Below are 24,607 nucleotides of genomic sequence, written 5' to 3' on the forward strand. Positions count from 1 at the left end.
ACCATGAGTTTTCCACATTTCACCTCATTGTTAACACTTGATAGCATTTCAATTTGATAATGAGTATCCAAAATGGAAAGTATTCTATTCCAAGCTGCCTGAGGAAGTGTTGGGAAGTAGGCATGATTACAATATTTAAAAGACATCTGGATGGGTACATGAACAGGAACGGTTTAGAAGGATATGGGCCAAATGCTGACAAATGGGACTAGTTCAGTTTAGGATACCTGGTTGGCATGGACAAGTTAGACTGAAGGGTCTATTTCTGTGCTATATAACTCTATGACTTAATGACTTAATACTAACATGCTTCACCTACTGAGCAGAAAAACAGAGTAACAAAAATTACATCTTCAAATTATGAGCTTCCAGGACTTCATGCAAAACTTTAGCAAACATATTTACTCACACATGCCATGAAGTTTAAGTCCTATATTCACATGCAGTAGTTTGAACAGTTTAATTACACAGTCAATGTTGAAAAACTATTAATTAAACATGACCAGCCTTGGACTTCTTTGGCCAAACAGAATTTTGCAAGGTAAAAACAAGATATGACTTCAAAACAACTTTGACCATTGAGCTATGACAAACATTTTACTGATCCCAAAATTCAAAAATCAATGCCTTTAACTGCTGAAATTTCAGGAAGGAATGACAATTCCACACAGCAAAATAGCCAATTTTAAAAAAGTACTTGACTAAATAAAGTAACATTGGGCTATTGAAGGATCATCTAAAGGCAATTTTACCACAAATCTAGCGACCAGAAGCTACAAATCATTGCAATGAGTAAAACAGGGTTTGCACTGAATTAATCATACCAGCCACGAAAATGTTAGAACAGTGTTTCACACATTTTATTTCTCTTAAAGAAAAATTGGGTCTTTGTACTGCTTTGTCATTTATGTAAATAGTTTGAATGTGAACATTGGTTAGTAAGTAAGTTTACAGATGATGCCAAAATTGAAAGTGTGGTGTACAGGAAAGAAGGTTACATCAGAGTACAACGACCACTGAAGAAACAAAACAGCGAAACAGTTTGAACTCAGGCCATGCTCTCAACTTAAAGGACTGTGAGATACAATTGCTGCTAGCTTTATATCGGTGTTGACAATCCCCATCTCCATAAGCATATTACATGTTTGTGTGTGTGTGTTTGATGTGACAAATTTACTATTTTCTTTTGGAATAATAAGTAATAATAAGATGGACCAATTAGCCAAGGAGTGGCAGATGGAGTTTAATTTAGATAAATGAGGTGCCGCATTTTGGAAAGGCAAATCAGGGCAGGACTTATACACTTAACGGCAAGGTCCTGGGGAGTGTTGGTGAAAAAACAGACTTGGAGTGCAGGTTAATAGTTCCTTGAAAGTGGAGTCGCAAGTAGATTGGAGTGAAGGCGGCATTTGGTATGCTTTCTTTTCTTGGTCAGAGTATTAAGTGTAGGAATTGGGGGGTCATATTGCAGCGGTGTAGGACATTGGTTAGGTCTCTCTTGGAATATTGTGTGCAATTCTGGTCTCCCTCCAATCAGAAGGACGTTGTTAAACTTGAAAGGGTTCAGAAAAGATTTACAAGGATGTTGCCAGGGTTGGAAGGTTTGAGCTATAGGGAGAGGCTAAATAGGCACGGCTGTTTTCCCTGGAGCGTCAAAGGCTGAGGGGTGACCTTATAGTGGTTTATGAAATCATGAGGGGCATGAATAGGGTAAATAGACAAGTTCTTTTCCCCAGGATGGGGGAGTCCAGACCAGAGAGCATAGGTTTAGGGTGAGAGTGGAAAGACATAAAAGGGATCCAACGGGCAGAGGGTGGTGCATGTATGGTATGAGCTGCCAGAGGAAATGGTGGAGGCTGGTATAATCACAACATTTAAAAGACATCTGGATGGGTATATGAATAAACTGCACAATAAAATAGTGTACACAATACATTTTCCAGTGACTAATATATTAGAAGAAGACTACATACAACTCTATGATCCCAACTGATGACAATGCTGGATGAGTCAGATTCTCCAGTGAATTTTGACTTAACAGGCCATAAAATCTTATTTTGTTTTGTTTAAAAGTGCAAGTCACTAAATATATGCAAGAGAATCTATTCACTTTTATTAAAGCACGAATCTATTATACAATGAAAATATGAACCAGATTACATTGCACATAAACTATTAAAAGGACGTCATTCCAAGAATTGGGAAGATGCATACATCTCTTTTTCCCCAACAATACCCTTACAAACACTTGAGGCTCAAAGAAGAGTCACCCGTATCTGTACAAGAAATCTTCAAGTGCAGCCTACATGGCTGCTGCCAGCTTTCTTCCATAGAATTATATAATCCCTACAATGAGGAAAGAGGCCATTTTGCCCATCAAGTCTGTACCAACCCTTCAAACGAGGCAGCAGTGCTAACCACTGAGGTACCATGTGGCCCTTTCAGCAAGTTGTTGTGTTCACTTAATGCTTTTCTTTCAAATAATGTCTCTCAAAGACACTTAGAACAAATGGCTAACTTAGTACTTACAACTAAACAGTTCCCTCAACACGTCTTCAACAGGGTTGTAGAATGTCGTCCTCTGACAACCACCTCCAGCCCTTTTCTGGAGCTCTCTCTTCAATTCTTCCCAGTGTTGACTATTTGGAGATAGCTAATAACAGCACTGGTTTTGCGGACTTCTCCCTGCATGAACCTACTTCTGTCCCTTTCTCTAGAGGCATGAGCACTGCTGCCTCATAGCACCAGGGACCAAAGTTCGATTCTGTCCTCGGTTTACTCATCTGTACCTGCTTGGGTTTCCTCTGGGTACTGCGTTTCCTCCCACAGTCCAAAGATGTGCAGGTTTGATGGACTGGCAGTGCTAAATTGCCCATAGCATCCGGGGATATGCAGCAGACTAGGTGGATTAGCCATGGTAAATGTAGTGTTGTTGGAGGTGAAGGATTTGTGGGATGCTCTTTGGAGAGTCCATGAGGCTCAATGAACCAAATGGCCTGTATCCGCATTAAAAAGAGATACTATGCTTGTGCCTTTGAAGGTTGCAAAGCTCTCATTAGCGAACACTCCAGCAATAATATCCCCAGATGACTTGCTGGCCACTTTGCTAAATTCGTATGACTTCCTTGAAATGATTTTTGAACTCAAAATGAATTTGGTCTATTAAAAAGATCAACCAACAATAACTTGAAAACTCTAAGTTCATTTTAGAACACCATTTCTAAGCACAGTCATATTTGAACTGCCTTCATCACATTAAACACATAACATTTGCTTTGTCACTTCATTGGCCACGGTTTTGTCTTAAGCCAAATCAGAACTGATGGAACATGCAATATAATCTAACAATTGTTTCAGTTCTGTTACTTTTGAACAATGAATTAATGAACTGAAACAAAAAAACACCATGACCAGGCAGAAAACTGCAAAACTTAGATTAAAAATCCAAATTAAACACTTAAAATATGTCAGACTTTTTTCTTGAGCAACTGAATTCTTTTTTTAAGTGTTCCAAATAGGTAGAATCAAATTTAAAAAAAACACAAAATCACTATAACTATGTTAATGTAGGAAATTATCAAGTTTTTAAGACAACAGTGGCCTGGCATTATTCCAATGTAGATGGGATTTGCAGACAAAGACTCTGCAGAAAACCCATTATAGCATACTCCAAAGAAATTATCTGCAAAATTGAATATTTCAATGGACACTCCCTTCATGCCTGGTATTCTGAATTCTCCAACTTTAGTGGAGACTGTCAGGGAGTTCCAATGAAAGTAATCGTCACTCAGGAAAATTTAGACTATTAAATACAAAGTTTAACTCCCAAGTAAATATTCAACTGACCACCCTATTTATCTCACACTCCATATACACTTTCGCCAGATTATCTACATCTGAACTGATCCTTCCTTTCACCTGTGGAACCAAGCCTTCCCCTTTCCTCCAGACAATCTCGCTTAGATTGCAATGCTGCTTCTTGGTTTTTTTTAAAACTTTGTATACATCCTGCAGTGAGAAAGATCACATATATATTGTGACCCTGACAAACATCTGCAGGAAATGTCAGCAGCTGCACATACTTGAGTTCAAGATTCTGAAACTTGAGCAGCAGTTGAAGTCACTGTTGTGCATCCACCAGGCAAGGACTACATAGATAGCACACACACAGGTGTGGTCTCACTGCAGATTAGAAGTATACAGGTTAGGTAACTAACAGGCAATCTATAAAATCCAGACAGGTAGTGCAAGTGTCCCATGAGACTACGATGTTTACTAATCTGTATTCCATTTTTCAAACTGGTGAGTGCAATAGTTCCTCAGGGAACTGCAGCCAGAGCCAAACCCATGGTACCATAGATGACTCAGCTGTACAGGGGAGGAGGAAAAAGAATAATGGAGCAATGGTCATAGACGATTCCATAATTAGGGGTTAAAACTGTTGCTTCTGTGGTCGTAAAAGTGACTGCTGGATGGAGTGCTGCTGCTGCCTTGGAGCTGGGTGGTGATTGGGTGCTGCAGGACATCTCTCTAGAGAAGAGGCACTAGATATTAGATTATATTAGACTGGATTCCCTCGTGTGGAATCCAGGCCTTTCGGCCCAACAAGTCCACACCAACCCTCCGAACAGTAACCAACCCAGACCCACTTCCCTCTGACTAATGCACCTAACACTATGGGCAATTTAACATAACCAATTCACCTGACTTGCACATCTTTGGATTGTGGGAGGAAACCAGAGCACCCGGCGGAAACCCTCGCTGACACTGGGACAATATGCAAACTCTACATAGCCTGAGGCTGGAATTGAACCCAGGTCCCTAATGCTATGAGGCAGTAATGCTAACCACTGAACCACCGTGCCGCCCATGACACATAATGCTACCAACAACATAGGCAGGATGAGGTCCTGAAGGCAGATTTCAGGGAATTAGGAAGGACATTCCAAAGCAGAACCTCAAGGGCAAGCAGAACTTCAGATTACTTGGTTCCATGTGTAGGTGAGCAAGTAATGGTGAGTAGGAAGAAAGGAATCAGTTGAGGAATTGGAACTAGTACTGAGGCAGGCGGGGCTGTGATAAAATGGATCTGTTAATCTTAACAGGACTGAGACTGATAGACTTAATAGGGAGATTTGCCAGAGCTGTTAGGAGGGTTTAAGCAAGCTTGTCAGGGAGATGGGAACCTTATGGTAGTAAATGTCACCCAACTGTTCAAGAAGTAGTGAGACAGAAAATAAGGAACTACAGACTGTTATTCTTATAATTAGTGCTAGGGAAAATGCTACAAGCTTATAAAAGAATGGAATAAATGATGTGGAGACCACATTGGGCCAGGCAGCATCTATGGAGAGACAGCAAGCTAACACAGAGTCTAGATGACTCTTCAGAGTCTGAAGAGTCATCACAACTCAAAACATTAGCTTGCTCTCTCTCCATAAATGCTGCTTGATTGGCTGTGATCTACAACAGTTGTTGTTTTTGGAAGAGATTCCAACATCTGCAGTAATTTGTTCCTGAATAATGATCTGATTGGGCACAGTCAGCATGGGACGTGCAAATAGAAAATAGTGTATGATAAACCTGGGAGTTTTTTTTAAAGATACCATTAACAAAATTGATAAAAGGACAGCCAACAGTAATAGCATATGTAGATCTTCAAAAGACTTTTCTAAAATTCCTCACAGTAGGTTGGTAAGGAAGTATAACCAGGAAGTATATAGAAAGAACAACCAGGAATACTAAGTATAAAGCATAAGTGATAGCAGGTAATATTCTGGCGGAATGGGACTATTTGGCGCCACTCTTTTGGCGCCGCCATTTTGGCTCTAAACTATTTTGGCGCTCGTTACTTTGGCACTGAGCTGTTTTGGCGCCAATTCAGACTTTTAAAAAAAAGTCTTTCAGAATAAAAAAGTCTTGTACAGCCCAAAGATATTTGTTTTTATTGCATTGTAAGAAATAAAACTAATTCTTTTTTATTCATTATTTTTAACCTATTCATTATAAAAACAAATTTCTACATTTTGCTATATTTATCAAACACATAGATAACCATCGTGTGAAAATTTTGGTTTGTCTCTCTTGCTTAGAATGTTTTCAGCCATTTCTGGTATAGGCTCTACAAGAAAATAGAAAGAAAATTGTATGACAGCTTTCCAATGTGAAGGGAGAAGGGCTTAAGTATCATCAACGCAGTAGATGACTATTAACAATTGTTAAATGAGAAAATGATTACAAAACTAGATTTGAATCTACAGCTGGTCATTACAGCTTTGACTATCAACTCTTGCTAGTTGAGAAAATTACATCAGGTCATTAGTCATCCTCTTTTCTTTAACAAAAGACGACTTTTTTTTATTCTGAATTGGCGCCAAAACAGCTCAGCACCAAAGTAATGAGTGCCAAAACAGTTTAGAGTCAAAATGGCGGGGCCAAATGATCGCGCCAAAACGTACCCGACCCATATTCTGGCAAGATTTAATGCTTGGCTAACCGACAGAAAACAGCACAAATAGTTAGGTCACTCTCACATTGTCAGGCTGTAATTGATGGTGTACTGTAAGGATCTGTCCTTGGGCTCCAGCTATTCACAATGTATACCAATGATATGAAGGAATGGACCAAATGTGCAGATGATACAAAGTTGAGTGGGAATGTATGTTGAGATGAAGATGCAAGGTTAATTTAGGAGGATTTGAAGACAAAAGCCTGAGAGATGAAATATAATGTTGAAAAACTTGAGGTTGTCCACTTTTGTAAGAGAAACAGAGTGCACAATATTGCTTACATGCTAAGAGATTGAACAGTAGGAAGGCTAATGGAATGTTCGGCTTTATTAAGAGGGGATCAGACTACAGGGCTACCCCTGTAAAGTTTTACTTCAATTAAATGGGAATTTGGTTATACCACACCTGGCATACTGTATGCAGTTTTGGTCGCCTTACCTCAGAAAAGATGTTATTGCCATAAAAGGAGTGCAAGGTTCCAGACTTGTTCCCAGGATAGCAGGGATGTCCTATGAAAAAAGACCATGCAAATTTGGTGTCTACTCTTTAGAGATTTGAAGAGAGTGTGGTGGTTTCATTCAAAATTACAAAATACTTAAAAGGGAAAGACAGGGTGGAAGCAGGTAAGCAAGTTCCCCTGGCTGGGGAGTCCAGAACCAGGAAGCATTGTTTGAGAATATGTTGATGCATTTAGGCAAAACTAATTCTAGAGCGAATTATATAATGAATGGAAGAGCCTTGGGAAAGGTTGATGGACAGAGAGATCTGGGAGTGCAGGTCCATTGTACCCTGAAGGTTGCTGCACTGGTGGATAGAGTGGTCAAGAAGGCATATAGTATACTTGCCTTCAATGGACGAGGTATTGAGTATAAGAGCTGGCAAGTCATGTTAAAATTGTACAAGACATTGGTTCGGCCACAATTAGAATACTGTGTACAATTCTGGTCGCCACATTACCAAAAGGATGTGGACGCTTTGGAGAGGGTGCAGAGAAGGTTTACGAGGATGTTGCCTGGGATGGAAGGTGCTAGCTATGAAGAAAGCTCGAGTAGGTTAGGTTTTTTTTTTATTAGAAAAAAAAAAGATTGAGGGGGGACCTTATTGAGGGTTATAAAATCATGGAGGGTATAGACAGGGTGGATAGAGAGAAGCTTTTTCCCCCAGGGTGAAGGATTCAATAATGAGAAGTCACGCTTTCAAGGCGAGAGGTGGAAAGTTTAAGGGGGATACACGTGGTAAGTACTTACACAGAGGGTGGTGGGAATTTGGAACGCGTTACCAGCAGAGGTGGTTGAGGCAGGCACAGTAGATTCATTTAAGATGCGTCTGGATAAATGCACGAGTAGGTGGGGAGTAGAAGGATACAGATACTTAGGAATTGACCGACAGGTTTAGGCAGTACATTTGGATCGGTTCAGGCTTGGAGGGCCGAAGGGCCTGTTCCTGGGCAGTATATTTTCTTTGTTCTAATAAGGGGATATCATTTAAGTCCAAGAGGTAAAAAAAACTTTATTTACCCAGAGGGTTGTGGATCTCTGAAATTCTTTATCACAGAGCTGTGGAAGCTCAGATTTTAAGTAGGTTTAAGGTGGATTTCTTATTTCCAATTTGTGCAGGGTTATAGAGATGGGGTAGATAAAAGGCATGGAAGTGTTCAATCAGCCACGATTGTAGTAAATTATAGAGTGAATGTTCCCACATTCCTGTACCCATTGGCTGAAGTTAGGTCCACGAATTATCTACATGGAAAACGAAAAACTGAAGAATTACCGGCACATTTGTTTAGCAACTTTTCTGTAACTAAAGTTAATGTGGGTCATGAGAGATACATTGTTAAACAGTTATAGAGAAAGGATTAATACAGAATTTCAACTGTTTGTCTCATTAAAATGCTATAATTAGTAATTTATCAGAATGGTGTGTGTACGAGCAGTCTGGATTAGTGGTGCTGGAAGAGCACAGCAGTTCAGGCAGCATCCGAGAAGCAGTAAATTTCGACGTCGATTTTACTGTTCCTCGGATGCTGCCTGAACTGCTGTGCTCTTCCAGAACCACTAATCCAGAATCTGGTTTTCAGCATCTGCAGTCATTGTTTTTACCTTGTACTGGCAGTCTGTTCAATTAACTGGTCTATACTTACAAAGGCCTTTAACAAGGTAACACACAGTAGGGTACAAAATAAAACATTTCTATCAACATTAGTGGGCTGATTTTGTGCTTGATAGCAAACTAGGTTACATTCACAGGCAGAAATTAATTATTTGGCAGTTGTGCAAAACTATTCAAAATGTGTCCAGTTTTGGTTGGTTCACACTGTGGCAACTATCGAGACCCTGGAACAAGGCTCAGACAAAGCTACTAAATCGATACTTACAAACATATGAATTAGGAGCACAAATAGGGTATTTGGCCCCTTGAGCCTTCTCCAATCTGACTGATCTGTTTCTGTTTAAAAGGTATTTATTGGAAAAGTGCTAAGGAACTAAAGTTTTAAAAACAAGAATTCCTAAAGAGAAAACTTAGGTCTTTAGGAAAAACAAATGGATTAGGTTCAGTCCAGTCATTGGTATTTGAGTTAAGTAGGCAAGGAAAGATCAGGGACATTCATTAATGTTAAGCAAGCATGGAACTGTCAATCAGCTGGACAAGAGGTTTGCAATGCAGTGATACGAATACTGCAGGTTCAATTCTGTACTGGTTGAGGTCACCATGAAAGTTCCACCATCTATATATCACCTAAGGCATGGTGATCCTCAGGTCAAACTCACCGTTAATTGTCTAAGAAGAGAGTAGTCTGTGGTCTTCTGGACTACGGAGACAGTCGTTAAAATCAAAACATTTATGAAAGAAAGTCTTATTTTCACTGAGAATCACAAGTTCTACACCAAGTTGCAGATGGATTCCATGCAGTGAATACAGATTTGATGCAAGCAAAGAGCTCAGGAGTTAGAGTTGCCCAACATAATATAAAATGCAGATTGACATGAGAAGCAACTCTAAGCTTATTTTGTCCATGATGCTCACCTCCAGATTTCTCAAATCTGTAATAGCTAGTAGTTCAACATGTTGACCGTGACAATGTAATACAAAGTTTTTTGTTGAGGAGAAAACAATTTGTGGCCTGCTTTTCAAATCACTCCCTCTTGAAACCCAACCACCCTGCCTTTTTCAAAATGTTTTGAATGTATTGTTGACTCCAATATCCAGGCCCATTTTAACACCCTCCAACTCTATATTCAAATCAAATTTTAGCCCAGCTGCCACAGCATTGAAAAATCCAAAGAAAGGTTATACAGATAATCTGCAGCTATGACTATAATGCAGCACTTCCTGCTAACCATCCTTTTCAATCTATATAACCAGTGTCAAACAATTCCTCAAATAACTCTATCTCCCAACAAAGTGATGCAATCTTTGATTTGTTCAACTTTGACCCATTCAGACATCGAAAGTTTCTCATCTACCACAATAACAAAGACCAAGAACAAAGAACATTGACAACCCAGGAACAGGCCCTTCAGCCCCCCAAGCCTATGCCAATCCAAATCCACTATCTAAACCTATCGCCCAATTCCTAAGGATCTGTATCCCTCTGCTCCCCACCTACTCATGCATTTGTCCAAATGCACCTTTAATTAATCTAACGTGACTGGCAACGCATTCCAGGCAACTAACAACCTCTGTAGAACATATTTTATGCATGTATCCCCCTTAAACTTTTCTCCTCTCACCTTGAATGCGTGGCCTCTCATTACTGAATCCTTCACCCTATCGCTATCCACTCTGTCTATATCCTTCATGATTTTGTAGACCTCAATCAGGTTTCCCACCCCATCTCCTTTTTTTCTAACCTTTAAGATTAGATCAGATCAGATTCCCTACGGTGTGGAAACAGGCCCTGCGGCCCAACAAGTCCACACTGACCCTCCGGAGAGTAACCCACCCAGGCAGATTTCCCTCTGACTAATGCACCTAACACTATGGGCAATTTCGCATGGCCAATTTACCTGCCCTGCACATCTTTTGGACTGTGGGTGGAAACCGGCGCACCCAGACGAAACCCACACAGACATGGGGAGAATGTGTGTGTGGAGTTTGCACAGTCACCTGAGGCTGGAATTGAACCTGGGACCCTGGTGCTGTGAGGCAGCAGTGCTAACCAGAGCCACCGTGTGGTCCCCTTGAAGAATGATTGAGCTCAATCTTATTTCTCATTATCTTGCTGTGGGCAGAATGACAATCTGAAAATACAGCACTGTCCCAGGACTAAGACTGTTTCCTTTCATTTCTTATCCTCCCCTTTGTTACTAAGGCAAACATTTGATGCCTCTCCAACTGCCTTTGAAATGAACTACTTTCTCTAGCATCTCTTCAGTTAAGAATCAACCATATTGCTGAACACAGGCCCAAGTAGTGAAGTTGTGCATCAGTTGTACAGGGCACTGCTGATACCGCATCTGGAATACTGTGCAGTGTCAGTCACCTAACTTTAAAAAATGGAGACAGTTCAGGGACAATTTTTCAAACAAATAGAAGGAATGGAGATGCATTTTTTTAAAATTTAATTTGTGGGATGTGGACGTTACTGGCTGGCAAGAATTTATTACCCGTCCCTAATTGCCCTTGAGAAGGAGAAGGAGCTGCCTTCTTGAACCGCTGCAATCCACCTGCTGTGGTTTGACCCAGTGTCATTAGGGAGGTAATTGTTGCTGGGTCAAAATCCCAGAAACAACGAAGGAACAGTGATGTCTCACCAAGTAAGGATGGTGAGTAGCTTGGAGAGGAACTAGGTGGTGTTGGTCTTCCCACATCTATTGTTCTTGGCCCTCTAGATGAAAGTGGCTGTGGCTTTGGAAGGTGCAGTCCGAGGATCTTTGATGAATATCTGCAATGCATCTTGCAGACGGTACACATTGCTGCTACTAAGCATCGGAGGGAGCAGATGCTTGCGGATGTAGTGCCAATCAAACGGGCTGATTGCCCGAGATGGTGTCAAGCTTTGGCAGTATTGTTGGAGCTGCATCCACCCAGGCAAGTAGGGAGTATTCCATTATATTCCTGACTTGTGCCTTATAGATTATGGACAGGCTTTGGTGAGTCAGGAGAGGAGTTACTCGCCACAGTATTCCTAGTTTCTGACTTGTTCTTGTTGCCAGTGTGGCAAGCACAGTTGAGTTTCCAGTCAAAGGCACCCCCAAGGATGTTGATAATGGAGGATTCAGTGATGGTATTGCCATTGTATATCATGGGGCAGTTGGTTAGATTGTCTCTTATTGGTGATAGTCATGGCCTGGCATTGGTATGGCGTGAATGTTACTTTCATTTGTCAGTGCAAGCCTGGATATTGTCCAGACTTTGCTGTATTTGAATATGGACTGCTTCGGTATCAGATGAGTCATGAATAGTGCTGAACATTGTGCAGTCATCAGTGAGCATCCCCATTTCTGAGATGATGGAGGGAAGGTCATTGCTGAGGCAGCTGAAAATGGTTGGAGCAAGGATACTACTCTGATGAATTCCTGCAGATATGTCCTGGAAATCAGATGGCTAATCTTCAACAACTACAGGCTATGTGCCAGATATGATTCTGACCAATGGAGAATTTGCCTGATACCCACTGATTCCACCACTACATTCTCTATGGCAATGCCTCTACCAGAGTCCATTTGCCAACCAATGAGCATTTTCATACAGTATACATGTAGTTTTCCTTTGACTTCTGCAATTCTTGCAAATGCCCTAATCAGGACATTTGCAAAAGCTCAATACCATACTTGGTCGAATGCAGCCTTGATGTCAAGGGCAGTCACTCTCACCTCACCTCTAGAATTCAGCTCTTTTGTTGTTGTTTGAATGAAGGCTGTAGTGCTGTCTTATGAGAAAAGGTTAGACAGGCTGGACTTGGGTCCTAGTAGAATCAGAAGAGCAAGTAGTAATTTATTTGAAAATGTACAAAATCCCAAGAGGTCTTGACACAGGTGCGCAGTTTATAACTAGGATTCGCTGTTTAAAAATAAGGGCTCCTGTCATTTATCTCTCCACCCTTCAGGCACTCTGCCTGTGTTCCTGATGAAGGGCTTTTGCCCAAAACGTCAATTTTACTGCTCCTCGGATGCTGCCTAAACTGCTGTGATCTTCCAGTACCACTAATCCGGGATATGGACCAGAAGCAGACAGGTGGGACTAGTTAGTTTGATATCATGCTCAGCATGGAATGACTGGACCGAGGGATCTGTTTCCATGCTGACTATCTACTGTCTTTTCTGACCATGAGATTTTATTCCTTCTATTCAGGTCTATAAAAGCCTGTCAGAATACAAAACTTGGGGAAATCAGTTTCAGGACATCAGAAGTAATCATGCTTCTTTGTATATGTTCCATAAATCAAAGGCAAAGAAGTAAAGTACAAATGTTTCTAACTTTTCTGGGAACAAAAAATGTATTAAACAAAAGAGTATGGTTCTCCCATGCTACAAGCAAAAGTTGATTTAACTACCATAGGAGAAAAGCCCTTATTGTGGAAAGCTAGTGTCTTTACAAGAGCCAGAAGTTCCAGATCCAAATCTCACATCAGGGCTTGATGGCCCACAAGCGGTATTCACGCTAAGCCCAGGAAGCCATTTTACCACTCCACAATCATGTATAGGTAAAAAGTATGGAGACATAACTGGTTATTGGTATATCTGTACACTGATGGAAAATGCTACTTATTTTTGCAAGAAATAACAGTTCATTGTTTCCAAGGATTTCTTGCAAGTTCACCTCACCACCGCTCCAAGCTCCTTAAATGCTGATATGCAGTCACACATCTCCACAATACACACAACCAAAGGAACACAGAACATGTGAATGAATAAAATGTAAGGCCAAGATTCATTACATACTAAATGGTGAGAAAATAATGAGACGCATTCAGAAATACAACTGGTGGCTTGCTAGACATTTAAGGAGAAAGTGAGGTCTGCAGATGCTGGAGATCAGAGCTGAAAATGTGTTGCTGGAAAAGTGCAGCAGGTCAGGCAGCATCCAGGGAACAGGAGAATCGACGTTTCGGGCATAAGCCCTTCTTCAGGAAACATTTAAGTCAAGGCACATATTTTGTGCAAGCACACAAACAAAAACTACTTAATAAAGATCAGGTCTATGTTTGGTCCATCACACCTGAATTGTTCAAGTTTATAAAAATACACTCTCAGCATAAATAGTAGTAGGCATTGCATGGCCAAACCTACAAAGGCCTCATCAAACAAATGGAGACTTTTGTCTAAATTGGGAGAGCTCTCTCTCTCAGACTAGATAAGCAACAATCATACTCAGCAAATCATAATTTATAGCTGAAGTCCCAAAACCCTCCAACATCAGACCCAACAGAGGTTGGAACATAGTGGTATAAAGCTGTCTTTAGTGCATGGCCTTCGAAGTCCAAAAGGTTGACTCCAGACCTTATAAAGTCTCATGACATCAGGTTAAAAACAAGTGAACCTTTCACTGCTTGCCTGCCCTCCCTTGGCAGATTGATCAATATTGCTCAAATTTTGAACTAGAAGTCACACTGTGGTTAGCAAGGACATATAATGTACTCTGGGTAGAGTTCTTCAATGCCACTCTTGATAATGGACAAAGTCCTTAAGGATTGCTGCCTTACTAGGCAGATGGCAAATAGTGACTGAACCAATACAGAAAAAAAAAAGTATATTCACCTCAGGATCAGAACATTTTTTCAGTAGTTCCTTAGGGTAGTGTCATAGGCCCAACTAGCATCAGTCGCTTCATAACGTCTGAAATGGAGAAGTTCACTGATGACTTTAGTGTTCAGTGCCATTCATGACACCTCAAATATGAAATAGCGCATCATCATATACAACAAGGCTTGCACTGTTAAGTGACAAGTAATGATCACTCCTCAAAAGTGCCAGGCAATGAACATTCCATCAAAAGAAAATCTAACCCACTCCACTTAACACAATGGTATTATTGCTGACTCTCCAGCCATCAAAATCTTTTTGGTTTAGGGCTTGGAGGATAATCACTATATGGGTTATGTACTCCTTCAATCATGGTGTCTACAAAATCAGATTAGTGGCTGGATATTTCTTGCAACAATTTACCTCCTGAATCTGCACTACCCGCCACCTATACAGCAGAAATCAGAAGTTTGATGGAAATCTCTCGTTTGTCTCAATTGGTGCAGCTCAAATAACAAACGAGAAGTTCACTACCATTCAGGATAATGCAACAAACTTGTTCAGTACCTCACCTTCCGCTCCCCCCCCCCCTTTAAATGTTCCCTCCCTGCAGTGATGCACAATAAAAGTCCTTCAACAGCACCTCCACAATTTGAGAGTAAAACCACTGAGAACGTCAACAAATGTATGGAAACACCTGCGAAGTCCACTTCAAGCTACACTCCACCTTGACTTGGAATTCCATTGCCATTCCTTTGCTGTGATGTGGAGATGCCAGTATTGGACTGGCGTGGACAAAGTCAAAAGTCACATGACACCACAAGTTGCATTCCAACAGATTTATTTGAAATCACAAGCTTTCAGAGCGCAGTACCTTCATCAGTTGCACTGGGAGAGCAGGGCATACATAGAGTTAATAAGCAGAGACATCAAAAGATCATACAACTGGTGAGCGGAGTGTCAGATAATACATCTCTGCAGGCGAGCAAGAAAGTTAGACTGTGTGTAAATTGTTTACAATGTCAATGTCAGTGCTATGCTGTCATGACGATCAGGAAGAGCGATAGGAATTTACAAAAGGTGATAATTCCTGCCTGACCCTGGATTGTAGGTGTTAGACTTTGTTCAAAATCTGTCCGAGGTTTAGCCTAGAATCAGGCTGGTTTTATTCCGAAAGCTGGAATTTATAAGATGCCACATTGACTGAGTGTGATTACAAATTGTGTTTTTTGAACAAAATAGAATATCTGCAAATAAAAAAACATCTTGGATGAAATGATTCAGCCCATAGATATATAGGTGTGTCTATGTGCACGCATGGAAGAGAGTGTGCGTGCTTGCGAGAGAGTGCACGATTTCATACAAGACATTTGTTTATTTGTAGTTATATTCTATATCTCTATCTCTCTCTATTTATAGATGTACATACACTCACCAGACTGATTCAAACAAAAAACAGCATAGTCTCTAACTACTCAACATTACAGAGTGCAAAGTTACTAACTATAAAGTTGTCTATTAGTGTATTCAATGCCATCAAATGAAGCACATTAGAATATAGCCTGTGAAAAGAGTCTCTTAACGGAACATTTGCCTTGCTTATGCCAGTAACATCCATGCAACAAAGGCAAAAAAAAAATCAGAAGGTACAAAAGAAAATTCAAGGATTTGGAAACAGAGATTTGAGAGTTCACTCCAAAACTGACTAGTTCACACTAATGAGACTACAAAATAGTTCAACATGCTTTATTGTGTCAAGTAATTTTTAGTGTTTACAAAAAAAAAATCAGGGTGCTCAGTTGGTAAAGGCTGAACATTTATTAAAAAGGGTGTATTTTTAGCTGCATTCAATGAAACTACATTAGTCTACTACACTTGAAATACGGTGATGTCTTCTAAATTACAGGTTCAATTAAGATGTCAAAATTTGCTGGCTCTTTGAAGATTTTACTCAATTATGCAAATGGAATGCTAAATTGTAAGCTAATGAGCACAATTCCAAACTAAAAGCTTGGAATCCTACAAAACTATACCAAGATACAAAATACATGCTCCAAATATTGCTTGTATTTCTCAAATTGCACTCTCTATCAGAGTAGTTAAAGGGCTGGGGGAAGCTGGCAGGAAAGTGGAGTTGAGGCAGAGATGAGATCAGCAATGATCATATTGAATAGCAATACAAGTTCAAGAAGCTGAACTGTCTACTCCTGCTCCTAGTTTTCATACAGAGCATCAGAATAAACCAAAATTAACACTCTGAAAGCAAAGCATCTAATGTAAATAACATATTCAGGAGACAAGGGTTACAACAGTTAAGGCAAAACCATTCTGATTTAACCTCCTGTATAACATACTATGACATAATAACCAGCTTTCTTTGGGGGAAATTTTTTTAAAATATGACAGCTTTTTTAAAAATCCTCCTTTCTGGGAACTTTTGAAATAAGTCCAAAGGGCACAATTTGTTTCAAAGCAAACAGTGTAAAATATCTGGGCTGGTAAGATGATGCAACAGTAATCTGGATGACCTTGGCATTCAACCCCATCTGTTTCTTGTGCTGCACTAAATGATCGGAGTACAAATCAGGAACTTGCCGTGTAAGATTAAGATGAAATCCCAAAATACTTTCCTACATTGCAAGTAGAATATACTGAAAATACTTAATCTGGTAGAATGTGTGGGTACAGTAATAATTAATCAGATCAATTATTTTGCAGGTTTTGAAATGTGAAATGCTGGGCCAGATTCTGTTGTTTTCTGACTTGCAGACTCTTGGTATAAAGAGCCTGAAAACAAGCAATTTTACTCCAAGAAATTGTTTTGGGAAAGTTAATCCTGTAGGCTCTAGAAGGGGAGTGAAGGCAGGCTCGGTGGTGGCAGAGTGCCAAAGCAGGCTGGTTAGAAGTCCTATCTCTATGCCTTGAGAAGTTCTTAGGCATCCTTAGCTCTCATCCCAACTTCCTGTTCCCCATACTCACCCATTCTGAGTGGAATTTGTAGAGCCATATAACACTAGCAAGTCTTGAAATATGGAGGAAAATAATAAACCAAAAACAAATTATTCTTGCAACCATACACCTTAATCAAGTGAAACCATTCATAGTACCTTTCCCTCACTGCACACCTCTTAATATTGTGCAGAATAAACAGACAGAATTGACATTAAAATAAGTAAACCATAATCTGAAATATACCAAACGTTCCACTTCCACTTGACAAATCGTAACCCCGCACTGCCCGGTTCTACCTCCTTCCCAAGATCCACAAGCCTGACCACCCTGGCCGACCCATTGTCTCAGCATGCTCCTGCCCCATTGAACTTATCTCTACCTACCTCGACACTGTCCTATCCCCCCTAGTCCAGGAACTCCCCACATACGTTCGAGACACCACCCACGCCCTCCACCTCCTCCAAGACTTCCGTTTCTCCGGCCCCCAACGCCTCATCTTCCCCATGGATATCCAATCCCTCTACACCTCCATCCGCCATGACCAGGGCCTCCAAGCCCTCCGTTTTTTCCTCTCCAGACGTCCTAACAGTACCCTTCCACCGACACTCTCATTCGTTTGGCCGAACTGGTTCTCACCCTTAACAATTTCTCCTTTGAATCCTCCCACTTCCTCCAGACCAAAGGGGTAGCCATGGGTACACGTATGGGCCCCAGATATGCCTGTCTCTTTATTGGCTACGTAGAACAGTCGATCTTCCGTAATTACACCGGGACCACTCCCCACCTCTTCCTCCGCTACATTGATGACTGCATTGGCGCCACCTCGTGCTCCCGCGAGGAGGTTGAGCAATTCATCAACTTCACCAACACATTCCACCCTGACCTTAAATTTACCTGGACCATCTCTGACACCTCCCTCCCCTTCCTGGACCTCTCCATCTCCATTAGTGACGACTGACTTGACACTGACATTTTTTACAAACTCACCGACTCCCACAGCTACCGGGATTACACATCTTCCCACCCTATCTCTTGCAAAAATGCCATCCCATATTCCCAATTCCTCCGCCTCCACCGTATCTGCTCCCAGGAGGACCAGTTCCACCACAGAACACACCAGATTGCCGCCTCCTTTAGAGAATGCAATTTCCCTTCTCACGTGGTTAAAGATGCCCTCCAACGCATCTCGTCCACATCCCGCACCTCCACCCTCAGACCCCACCCCTCCAACCGTAACAAGGACAGAACGCCCCTGGTGCTCACCTTCCACCCACAAACCTCCGTATAAACCAAATCATCCGCCGACATTTCCGCCACCTCCAAAAAGACCCCACCACCAGGGATATATTTCCCTCCCCACCCCTTTCCGCCTTCCGCAAAGACTGTTCCCTCCGTGACTACTTGGTCAGGTCCACGCCCCCCTACGACCCACCCTCCCATCCTGGCACTTTCCCCTGCCACCGCAGGAACTGTAAAACCTGCGCCCACACCTCCTCCCTCACCTCTATCCAAGGCCCCAAAGGAGCCTTCCATATCAATCAAAATTTTACCTGCACATCCACTAATATCATTTATTGTATCCGTTGCTCCCGATGCGGTATCCTCTACATTGGGGAGACGGGGCGCCTCCTAGCAGAGCGCTTTAGGGAACATCTCAGAGACACCCGCACCAATCAACCAAACCGCCCTGTGGCCCAACATTTCAACTCCCCCTCCCACTCTGCCGAGGACATGAAGGTCCTGGGCCTCCTTCGCCGCTCCCTCACCACCAGACGCCTGGAGGAAGAACGCCTCATCTTCCATCTCGGAATACTTCAACCCCAGGGCATCAATGTGGACTTCAACAGCTTCCTCATTTCCCCTTCCCCCACCTCAACCTAGTTTCAAACTTGACTTGCCCGGACTTTTCCAACCTGCCTAGCTCCTTTTCCACCTATCCACTCCACCCTCTCCTCCCTGACCTATCACCTTCATCTCCTCCCCCACTCACCCATTGTACTCTATGCTACTCTCTCCCCACCCCCACCCTCCCCTAGCTTATCTCTCCACGCTTCAGGCTCTCTGCCTTTATTCCTGATGAAGGGCTTTTGCCCGAAACGTCGATTCTGCTGAAGCTCTTCGGATGCTGCCTGAACTGCTGTGCTCTTCCAGCACCATTGATCCAAAATCGTAACCCCTGCCAAGCTAATCCATTGTAATATGGTGGAGCTCAGCTCTACAAAACAGATTCACTATGAAGACATCTAGGAACTGTACCAACAAAAATAGATGGCCAGGCATCCATTTCTTCCTATAGTGCACACTAGGTGAATGGGCATGGGAACCCTTTAAACAATTTGCAAAAGATTCCTGAATATTGACAATCGTTCTTGACTATTCTAACTATAAAATCACAGGTTGCCCTGAAGCGGTCTCGAGGCCACAAAAATTGAGGGAATAGGATTTCGATTTTGATTTAATTTATTGTCACATGCATATAAAGATGCAATGAAAAGTGTTTGTTCAAGTGCTGAAGCAAAATGTTGCCACACTCCAGTGCTACCTTGAAAGAGTGAATATAATGTAAGATTTGACTGCAACAGAATTCATCTTGTTACCTATCTCAACATGGAGTTGATTCGGCCCTGTTTCTCTTCCCATAGATGCCACCAGACTTGTATTTATAGTATTTCCAGCATTTCTGTTTTGTTTCATTCCCAATCTTAAACACCAGTATTTTACTTTATTCACAACACAACGAAAGTGTGCATCTGAAAAAAACCTACAAATAAATCTTGAGAGAACATGCTTTCTTTTAGTATCTAACATCCGAAAACTGGTTTAAAAGCAGTTTCCATGGAAGCACATTATGCTCAGCTGCTGCACTAAAAGCAGAGATGGTAACATATGTTTGGCTCAACTTCATGGCTGCATTTTTGACTTCCCCAATCTCGCAGCACATTGAGTATACCTATTCTACATTACAACTAATTTTAAAATAAACTTCAAACCCTCATTAGCTTTCCCTCACACCAAAGAACTTGGTATAGATAAGCATTTCTAAATTTATTCTAAATACAGAAATTGTACAAGGAAGGTACTTGATGAATGGAGAAGTCTGTAAACACCATCTAATCAATTTATTTTATAAGTAAACTTTACTGTAAGGCTGCTACTGCAAACAAATTACAGACAATCAGATTCTTTTTACACCATTTACAGCAAACTGGGCAAGTCTTACTTTATTCTTGGATTTAGATCACGACTACTCCAAAATAAAAGTCACTTAGCAAACACACTGACCTAAAACAGTTGTACAGCAATTTTTCCTAAAAATATTTAACTTCATAAATACTTACAAAATAGTAAAAGATCATTATTCAACAGCCTCAAACATTTTTCAGAGTAACGGAAATCATATGGTCATACAACTACAACTTGAAGTATTTTTAAACTATATCTAACTCCTGTATTGAGACTCAATTGCTACAAAATTAGTATTTTGGCAAGCCTTTCACACATTTTAAATTTTAGCTCTAAATATAGACCTGCAGTGATTATTAAATCGTGCCTTCCATGCTAATCAAGCTCAGACACAAATATAAATTAGCATTGTGAAACTACATGGCATGCCTATCAATATTTGAAATTAAATAAAGTTAATGTGTCATGTTGTGGATGTACAGGACATTGGTTAGGTCACTTTTGGACTACTGCGTGCAATTGTGGTCTCCCTGCTATAGGAAGGATGTTGTAAAACTTGAAAGAGTTCAGAAAAGATTTACAAGGATGTTGCCAGGGTTTGAGCTACAGGGAGAAGCTGAATAGACTGAGGTTATTTTCCCTAGAGCAAAGGTTGACAGGTGACCTTATAGAGGTTTATAAAATGAGGGCATGGATGGGATAAATAAACAACAATTTCCCTGGGGTGGGGCAGCCCAAAACCAGAGAGCATAGGCTTAGGGTGAGAGGGGAAATATTTAAAATGGACCGAAGGGCAACGTTTTCACGCAGAGAGTGGTGTGTGTGTGTATGGAATGCGCTGATGGAGAAAGTGCGAAGGCTAGTACAATTACAACATTTAAATTGCACCTGGATGGGCATATGAATATTAAGGACTTAAGAGGAATATGGGCCAAATGGGACTAAATTTATTTAGGATAACTGGTCAGCCTGAACAAGTTGGACCAAAGAGTCTGTTTCCATGCTGTACATCTTTATGATTCAATGTTTCAAAATCGTCCCCACAATCTATACCAAACTGTCTCCAACCTGGAGGGCTTCACATTTAACTTTTTCCAATCAAATTTCTGCCTCTGCCACAATACTAAAATAGCCTCTTATCAAAATCATAAATTACATCCTTCATGTTAATGCCAAAGGCAAACTATCCCTACAGATCCATATCTTCCATCTCCAACACCTCACTAGATAGAAAAGCCTATGACTGATTACCAACTCATATTCACAAGGTCACCTGCAATATTTCCAGATCATTTGGTGTTCTTTAAAGGATCTTTGGATCACCACCTTTCACCTACCTGTAAATGTGGCCCAAGACAATTAATCAAAAATGTCAGTTTTCACATGCAGGTCGACAACACTCAGCTCTATCCTGTCACCAGCCATATGACATTATATCTGCACTGTCCAGATTCTTGCCCAATATCCAGGATTGTTTAAGTGAAGATTCCAACACTTAAATAATAGGAAGATGATCACCCTCCCTGGTAAGTTCCTGGGACCAAATAAGACTGTTCATAACTGCAGCATCGTGTGGCATTCTTAGTTGAGCTGGTCTACAATAATTCTAGAGTAATTTCACCTATACAAATAAATCTATTGAATTGTTCTAAAACCATCAACAGCTTCAAGCATTTCTTTTTTTTTAAAGTGAAACATACAGTCATGCAAATGCAGAAGCTGAAGTATATTTAAGCTAAACCCAGTTCCTGTATCGGAGATATTAAAGGGTTAATTTGCTCTGCTGACCTGTAGGAAATTGGATGCCCCGAGGCTGGGGTGGGATGTCTCTGTCTTACAGGTAGAATGTAAGGAATTTACATCCCTATCCTTTGCCATTCAGAGCTATTTGCATGGCCACTTCCTAGTTATTCAAAGTAAAAGAATTACATTATCATCCCCTATTCAGCATTGCAATTAAAAAATTCTGACTACTTCTTGTAGTTAAGAGACAATTCACAACAGATTTGGCCATTGAGGGATGATTTACGTTACACTGTTTCTGGAGGTAATCAAGCGTCATGTCTTGAGTAGCATGTGACTATAGGGGGGATGGCTGGAGACTGTCTTTTGGGCATTACTGACTGTGATGCAAAGATTTTGTATAAAAGAAGGACCATTTCCTTTGCCAGAGAGATCCCTTGACATGGCTTTTGCAAGCATTGCGCAGTGTGTTGAAGGGTTTCTCCAGAAAGCTTGTACTGTACTGTGCTAAAGAAAACTTTGGTTGTTCACAAAAGCTGGCATGCTGCAGTTGCATCAAGTGTGTAAGAATCTCAGGAAAAAAGACCATAACATATCAAGGCTCAGACTTCCTGCAAAATTAAGATTTTTAGTCAAGAAATCTATCGCTGTCTCTGGCAAGTTGTTGGGGCCAAATCCAACTGTTCACAACTCCACCATCTTCTGATATTCTTAGTTGAGCTTCTGACCACATGTTGCGCCATTACTAACAACCTTTATTTTCACATAATTACAATGTCCAGCTTCATCTCAATCTCATCTGCTTTTGCAACCCTCATCCATTTCTTTGTTACCTTGACAATGAAAACACATTCTTGGCCAGTGCCCCATATTTATCTTCCATAAACATAGGATCATTCAATTTTCCACCTCCCAAATAATAAGTCTCAGAATTCCATTCACCCATCACTGTTTGTTAACCTAGTGTGGCTTTTTGTTGAAGCCACTTAATTTTAAAATAGGCAACTTTGCCTTTAAATCCCTTCACTGCCTCACACATTCCTGTCTCTACCTCCAGCTAACAAATCGCTAAGGTATGTGATCTTCTGGTTCTGCCCTTGAGCATTCCTGACTCTAAATGCTCATAACTAGTGACCCGGCCTTCAGCTGTCAGTGACTCAAGTTCTTGCATTTCTGCCTTATTTTCCAACTTTTCCGACCTCTTTGATCTAACATTTAACGATTATCTCTTTGCGCAGCTTAGCATCATTTTGTTTTGCAAAGTTCCTGTGATGTGCCTTGGGACGTTTTCCTACCTTGATCCTGCTGCATAAATATAAACTGGTATTGTTGCGTGTTTTCTGCACTTGTCGGTCCTAGGTTCCTCTTAATATTTAGATTTCCTGTCGTCTCTGTTCCTTTGCAAACAATTGTTCTATTCAGTTCGCCGCCCCACTAGAAAAATGGCAAAGTCTTTCTATTTAACGGCTTGATAACTGTTGAGTTATTAAGTCTTCCCAGCACCAACGTTTGGCTCAGTCAGCCTGCAACAGGAACTGAACTGGTGTTCACTCAGTGCAGATATTGTGTACAGAAGAAAGCAACCACACTTGATGTGCGGAAGGAACCACCCTCCGTCAGTCCTATTGGACTAACTCCATCCCACCTGCTATCCCAGCAACTACACCCTTCAGTACTGGTCAGGAAACACCTCAATCATTTCTCAAACCCGCCTCTCCCTTCAAACACCTTCCGTTCCTGTTAGGTTGGCAATCTTGCGAGCCTACACTTTCATACAAAATCAGACTGTCTTTTATCTAAAGAGGCAGACATAGTCATGTTATCGCAGCTCATGGAAACGGAATAAAATAAACTAGACCTCCCGGTCCTTCAGGCCCAAGAGCAGGACCTCCTCCATCAGGGTCAGGCGAGTTTCTTTAGAGTCGCCTTTCTCGTCTTCCTGCTCATGCTCGGCCCTCCGGTCGTCGTCGCCGTCAGGGATTTTTTCCGCGTTCCTCGAAGCTTCGGTTTTCCTTTGGACGAGGCCGGAGTTCCTCTGAGTGAGAGTCGACATGGCTCGAGGAGGATCGGGGTCAGCCGCTACCGTTTCTGTCTTGTCAGGAAGGAGGCTTCATAAATTTGATAAGGAGGGGAGCGGTTGTTTTCGCTCAATGCCGGCGGTACAAGGTGGAAACTCCGGGCGAAGGGGAAGCCGAAAACCCCGTCGCTGGATTTCTTTCCAGCAATATGGCGGCGGCTAAAGAAGCGGCCAGTCGACCCTGCTGACGTCACAGAGGGATGTGGCAGACGCTGCCGAGTCGCTTGAAGGGAAGAGGGAGGGGCGTGCGCGGGATTGAGGGGGCGGGACTTGGTGCGCATGGTGGGGAAGGGCCCTGGCTTGGAAGGCGGGGCTGGAGGTTTCCATTGAGGGATCGGGTCTAGTCTGGAGGGGGCGTGGTTGGAGAGTAACCGGGAGAAGGCGGATCTGGGCGGAAGGGGGTGGGAGGGTGAGAAGGGGCGGGGTTGTGGCCGATACGGAGTGGGCGGGGCTGGGGC

The 24,607-nt window shown here is 41.7% G+C and overlaps 1 protein-coding gene across 2 annotated transcripts in view; it reads right to left on the reverse strand.

The window, feature by feature from the left end:
- The window catches only part of golph3a (golgi phosphoprotein 3a), a 66,395-nt gene extending 42,064 nt beyond the window's left edge, over window positions 1-24,331 (reverse strand). The window contains exons 1-2 of one of the 2 annotated variants that reach the window (XM_043687465.2): window positions 23,368-23,882; window positions 6,948-7,018 (exon numbers count right to left, since the gene is read on the reverse strand). In XM_043687465.2, coding sequence (XP_043543400.1) covers window positions 6,948-7,018; window positions 23,368-23,383 — 87 coding nt within the window. In that variant the 5' untranslated portion in view covers window positions 23,384-23,882. Of the gene's footprint in view, window positions 1-6,947; window positions 7,019-23,367; window positions 23,883-23,930 lie in introns of those variants that run through there. The other variant, XM_043687458.2, reaches the window with a different exon arrangement.
- Between the last annotated feature and the right edge of the window lie 276 nt (window positions 24,332-24,607).

The sequence above is a fragment of the Chiloscyllium plagiosum genome, unplaced genomic scaffold, assembly GCF_037043375.1.
Source record: "Chiloscyllium plagiosum isolate Xiang-an unplaced genomic scaffold, Cpla_swu_hap1 HiC_scaffold_1, whole genome shotgun sequence".
In the NCBI taxonomy this organism is placed as follows: domain Eukaryota; kingdom Metazoa; phylum Chordata; class Chondrichthyes; order Orectolobiformes; family Hemiscylliidae; genus Chiloscyllium; species Chiloscyllium plagiosum.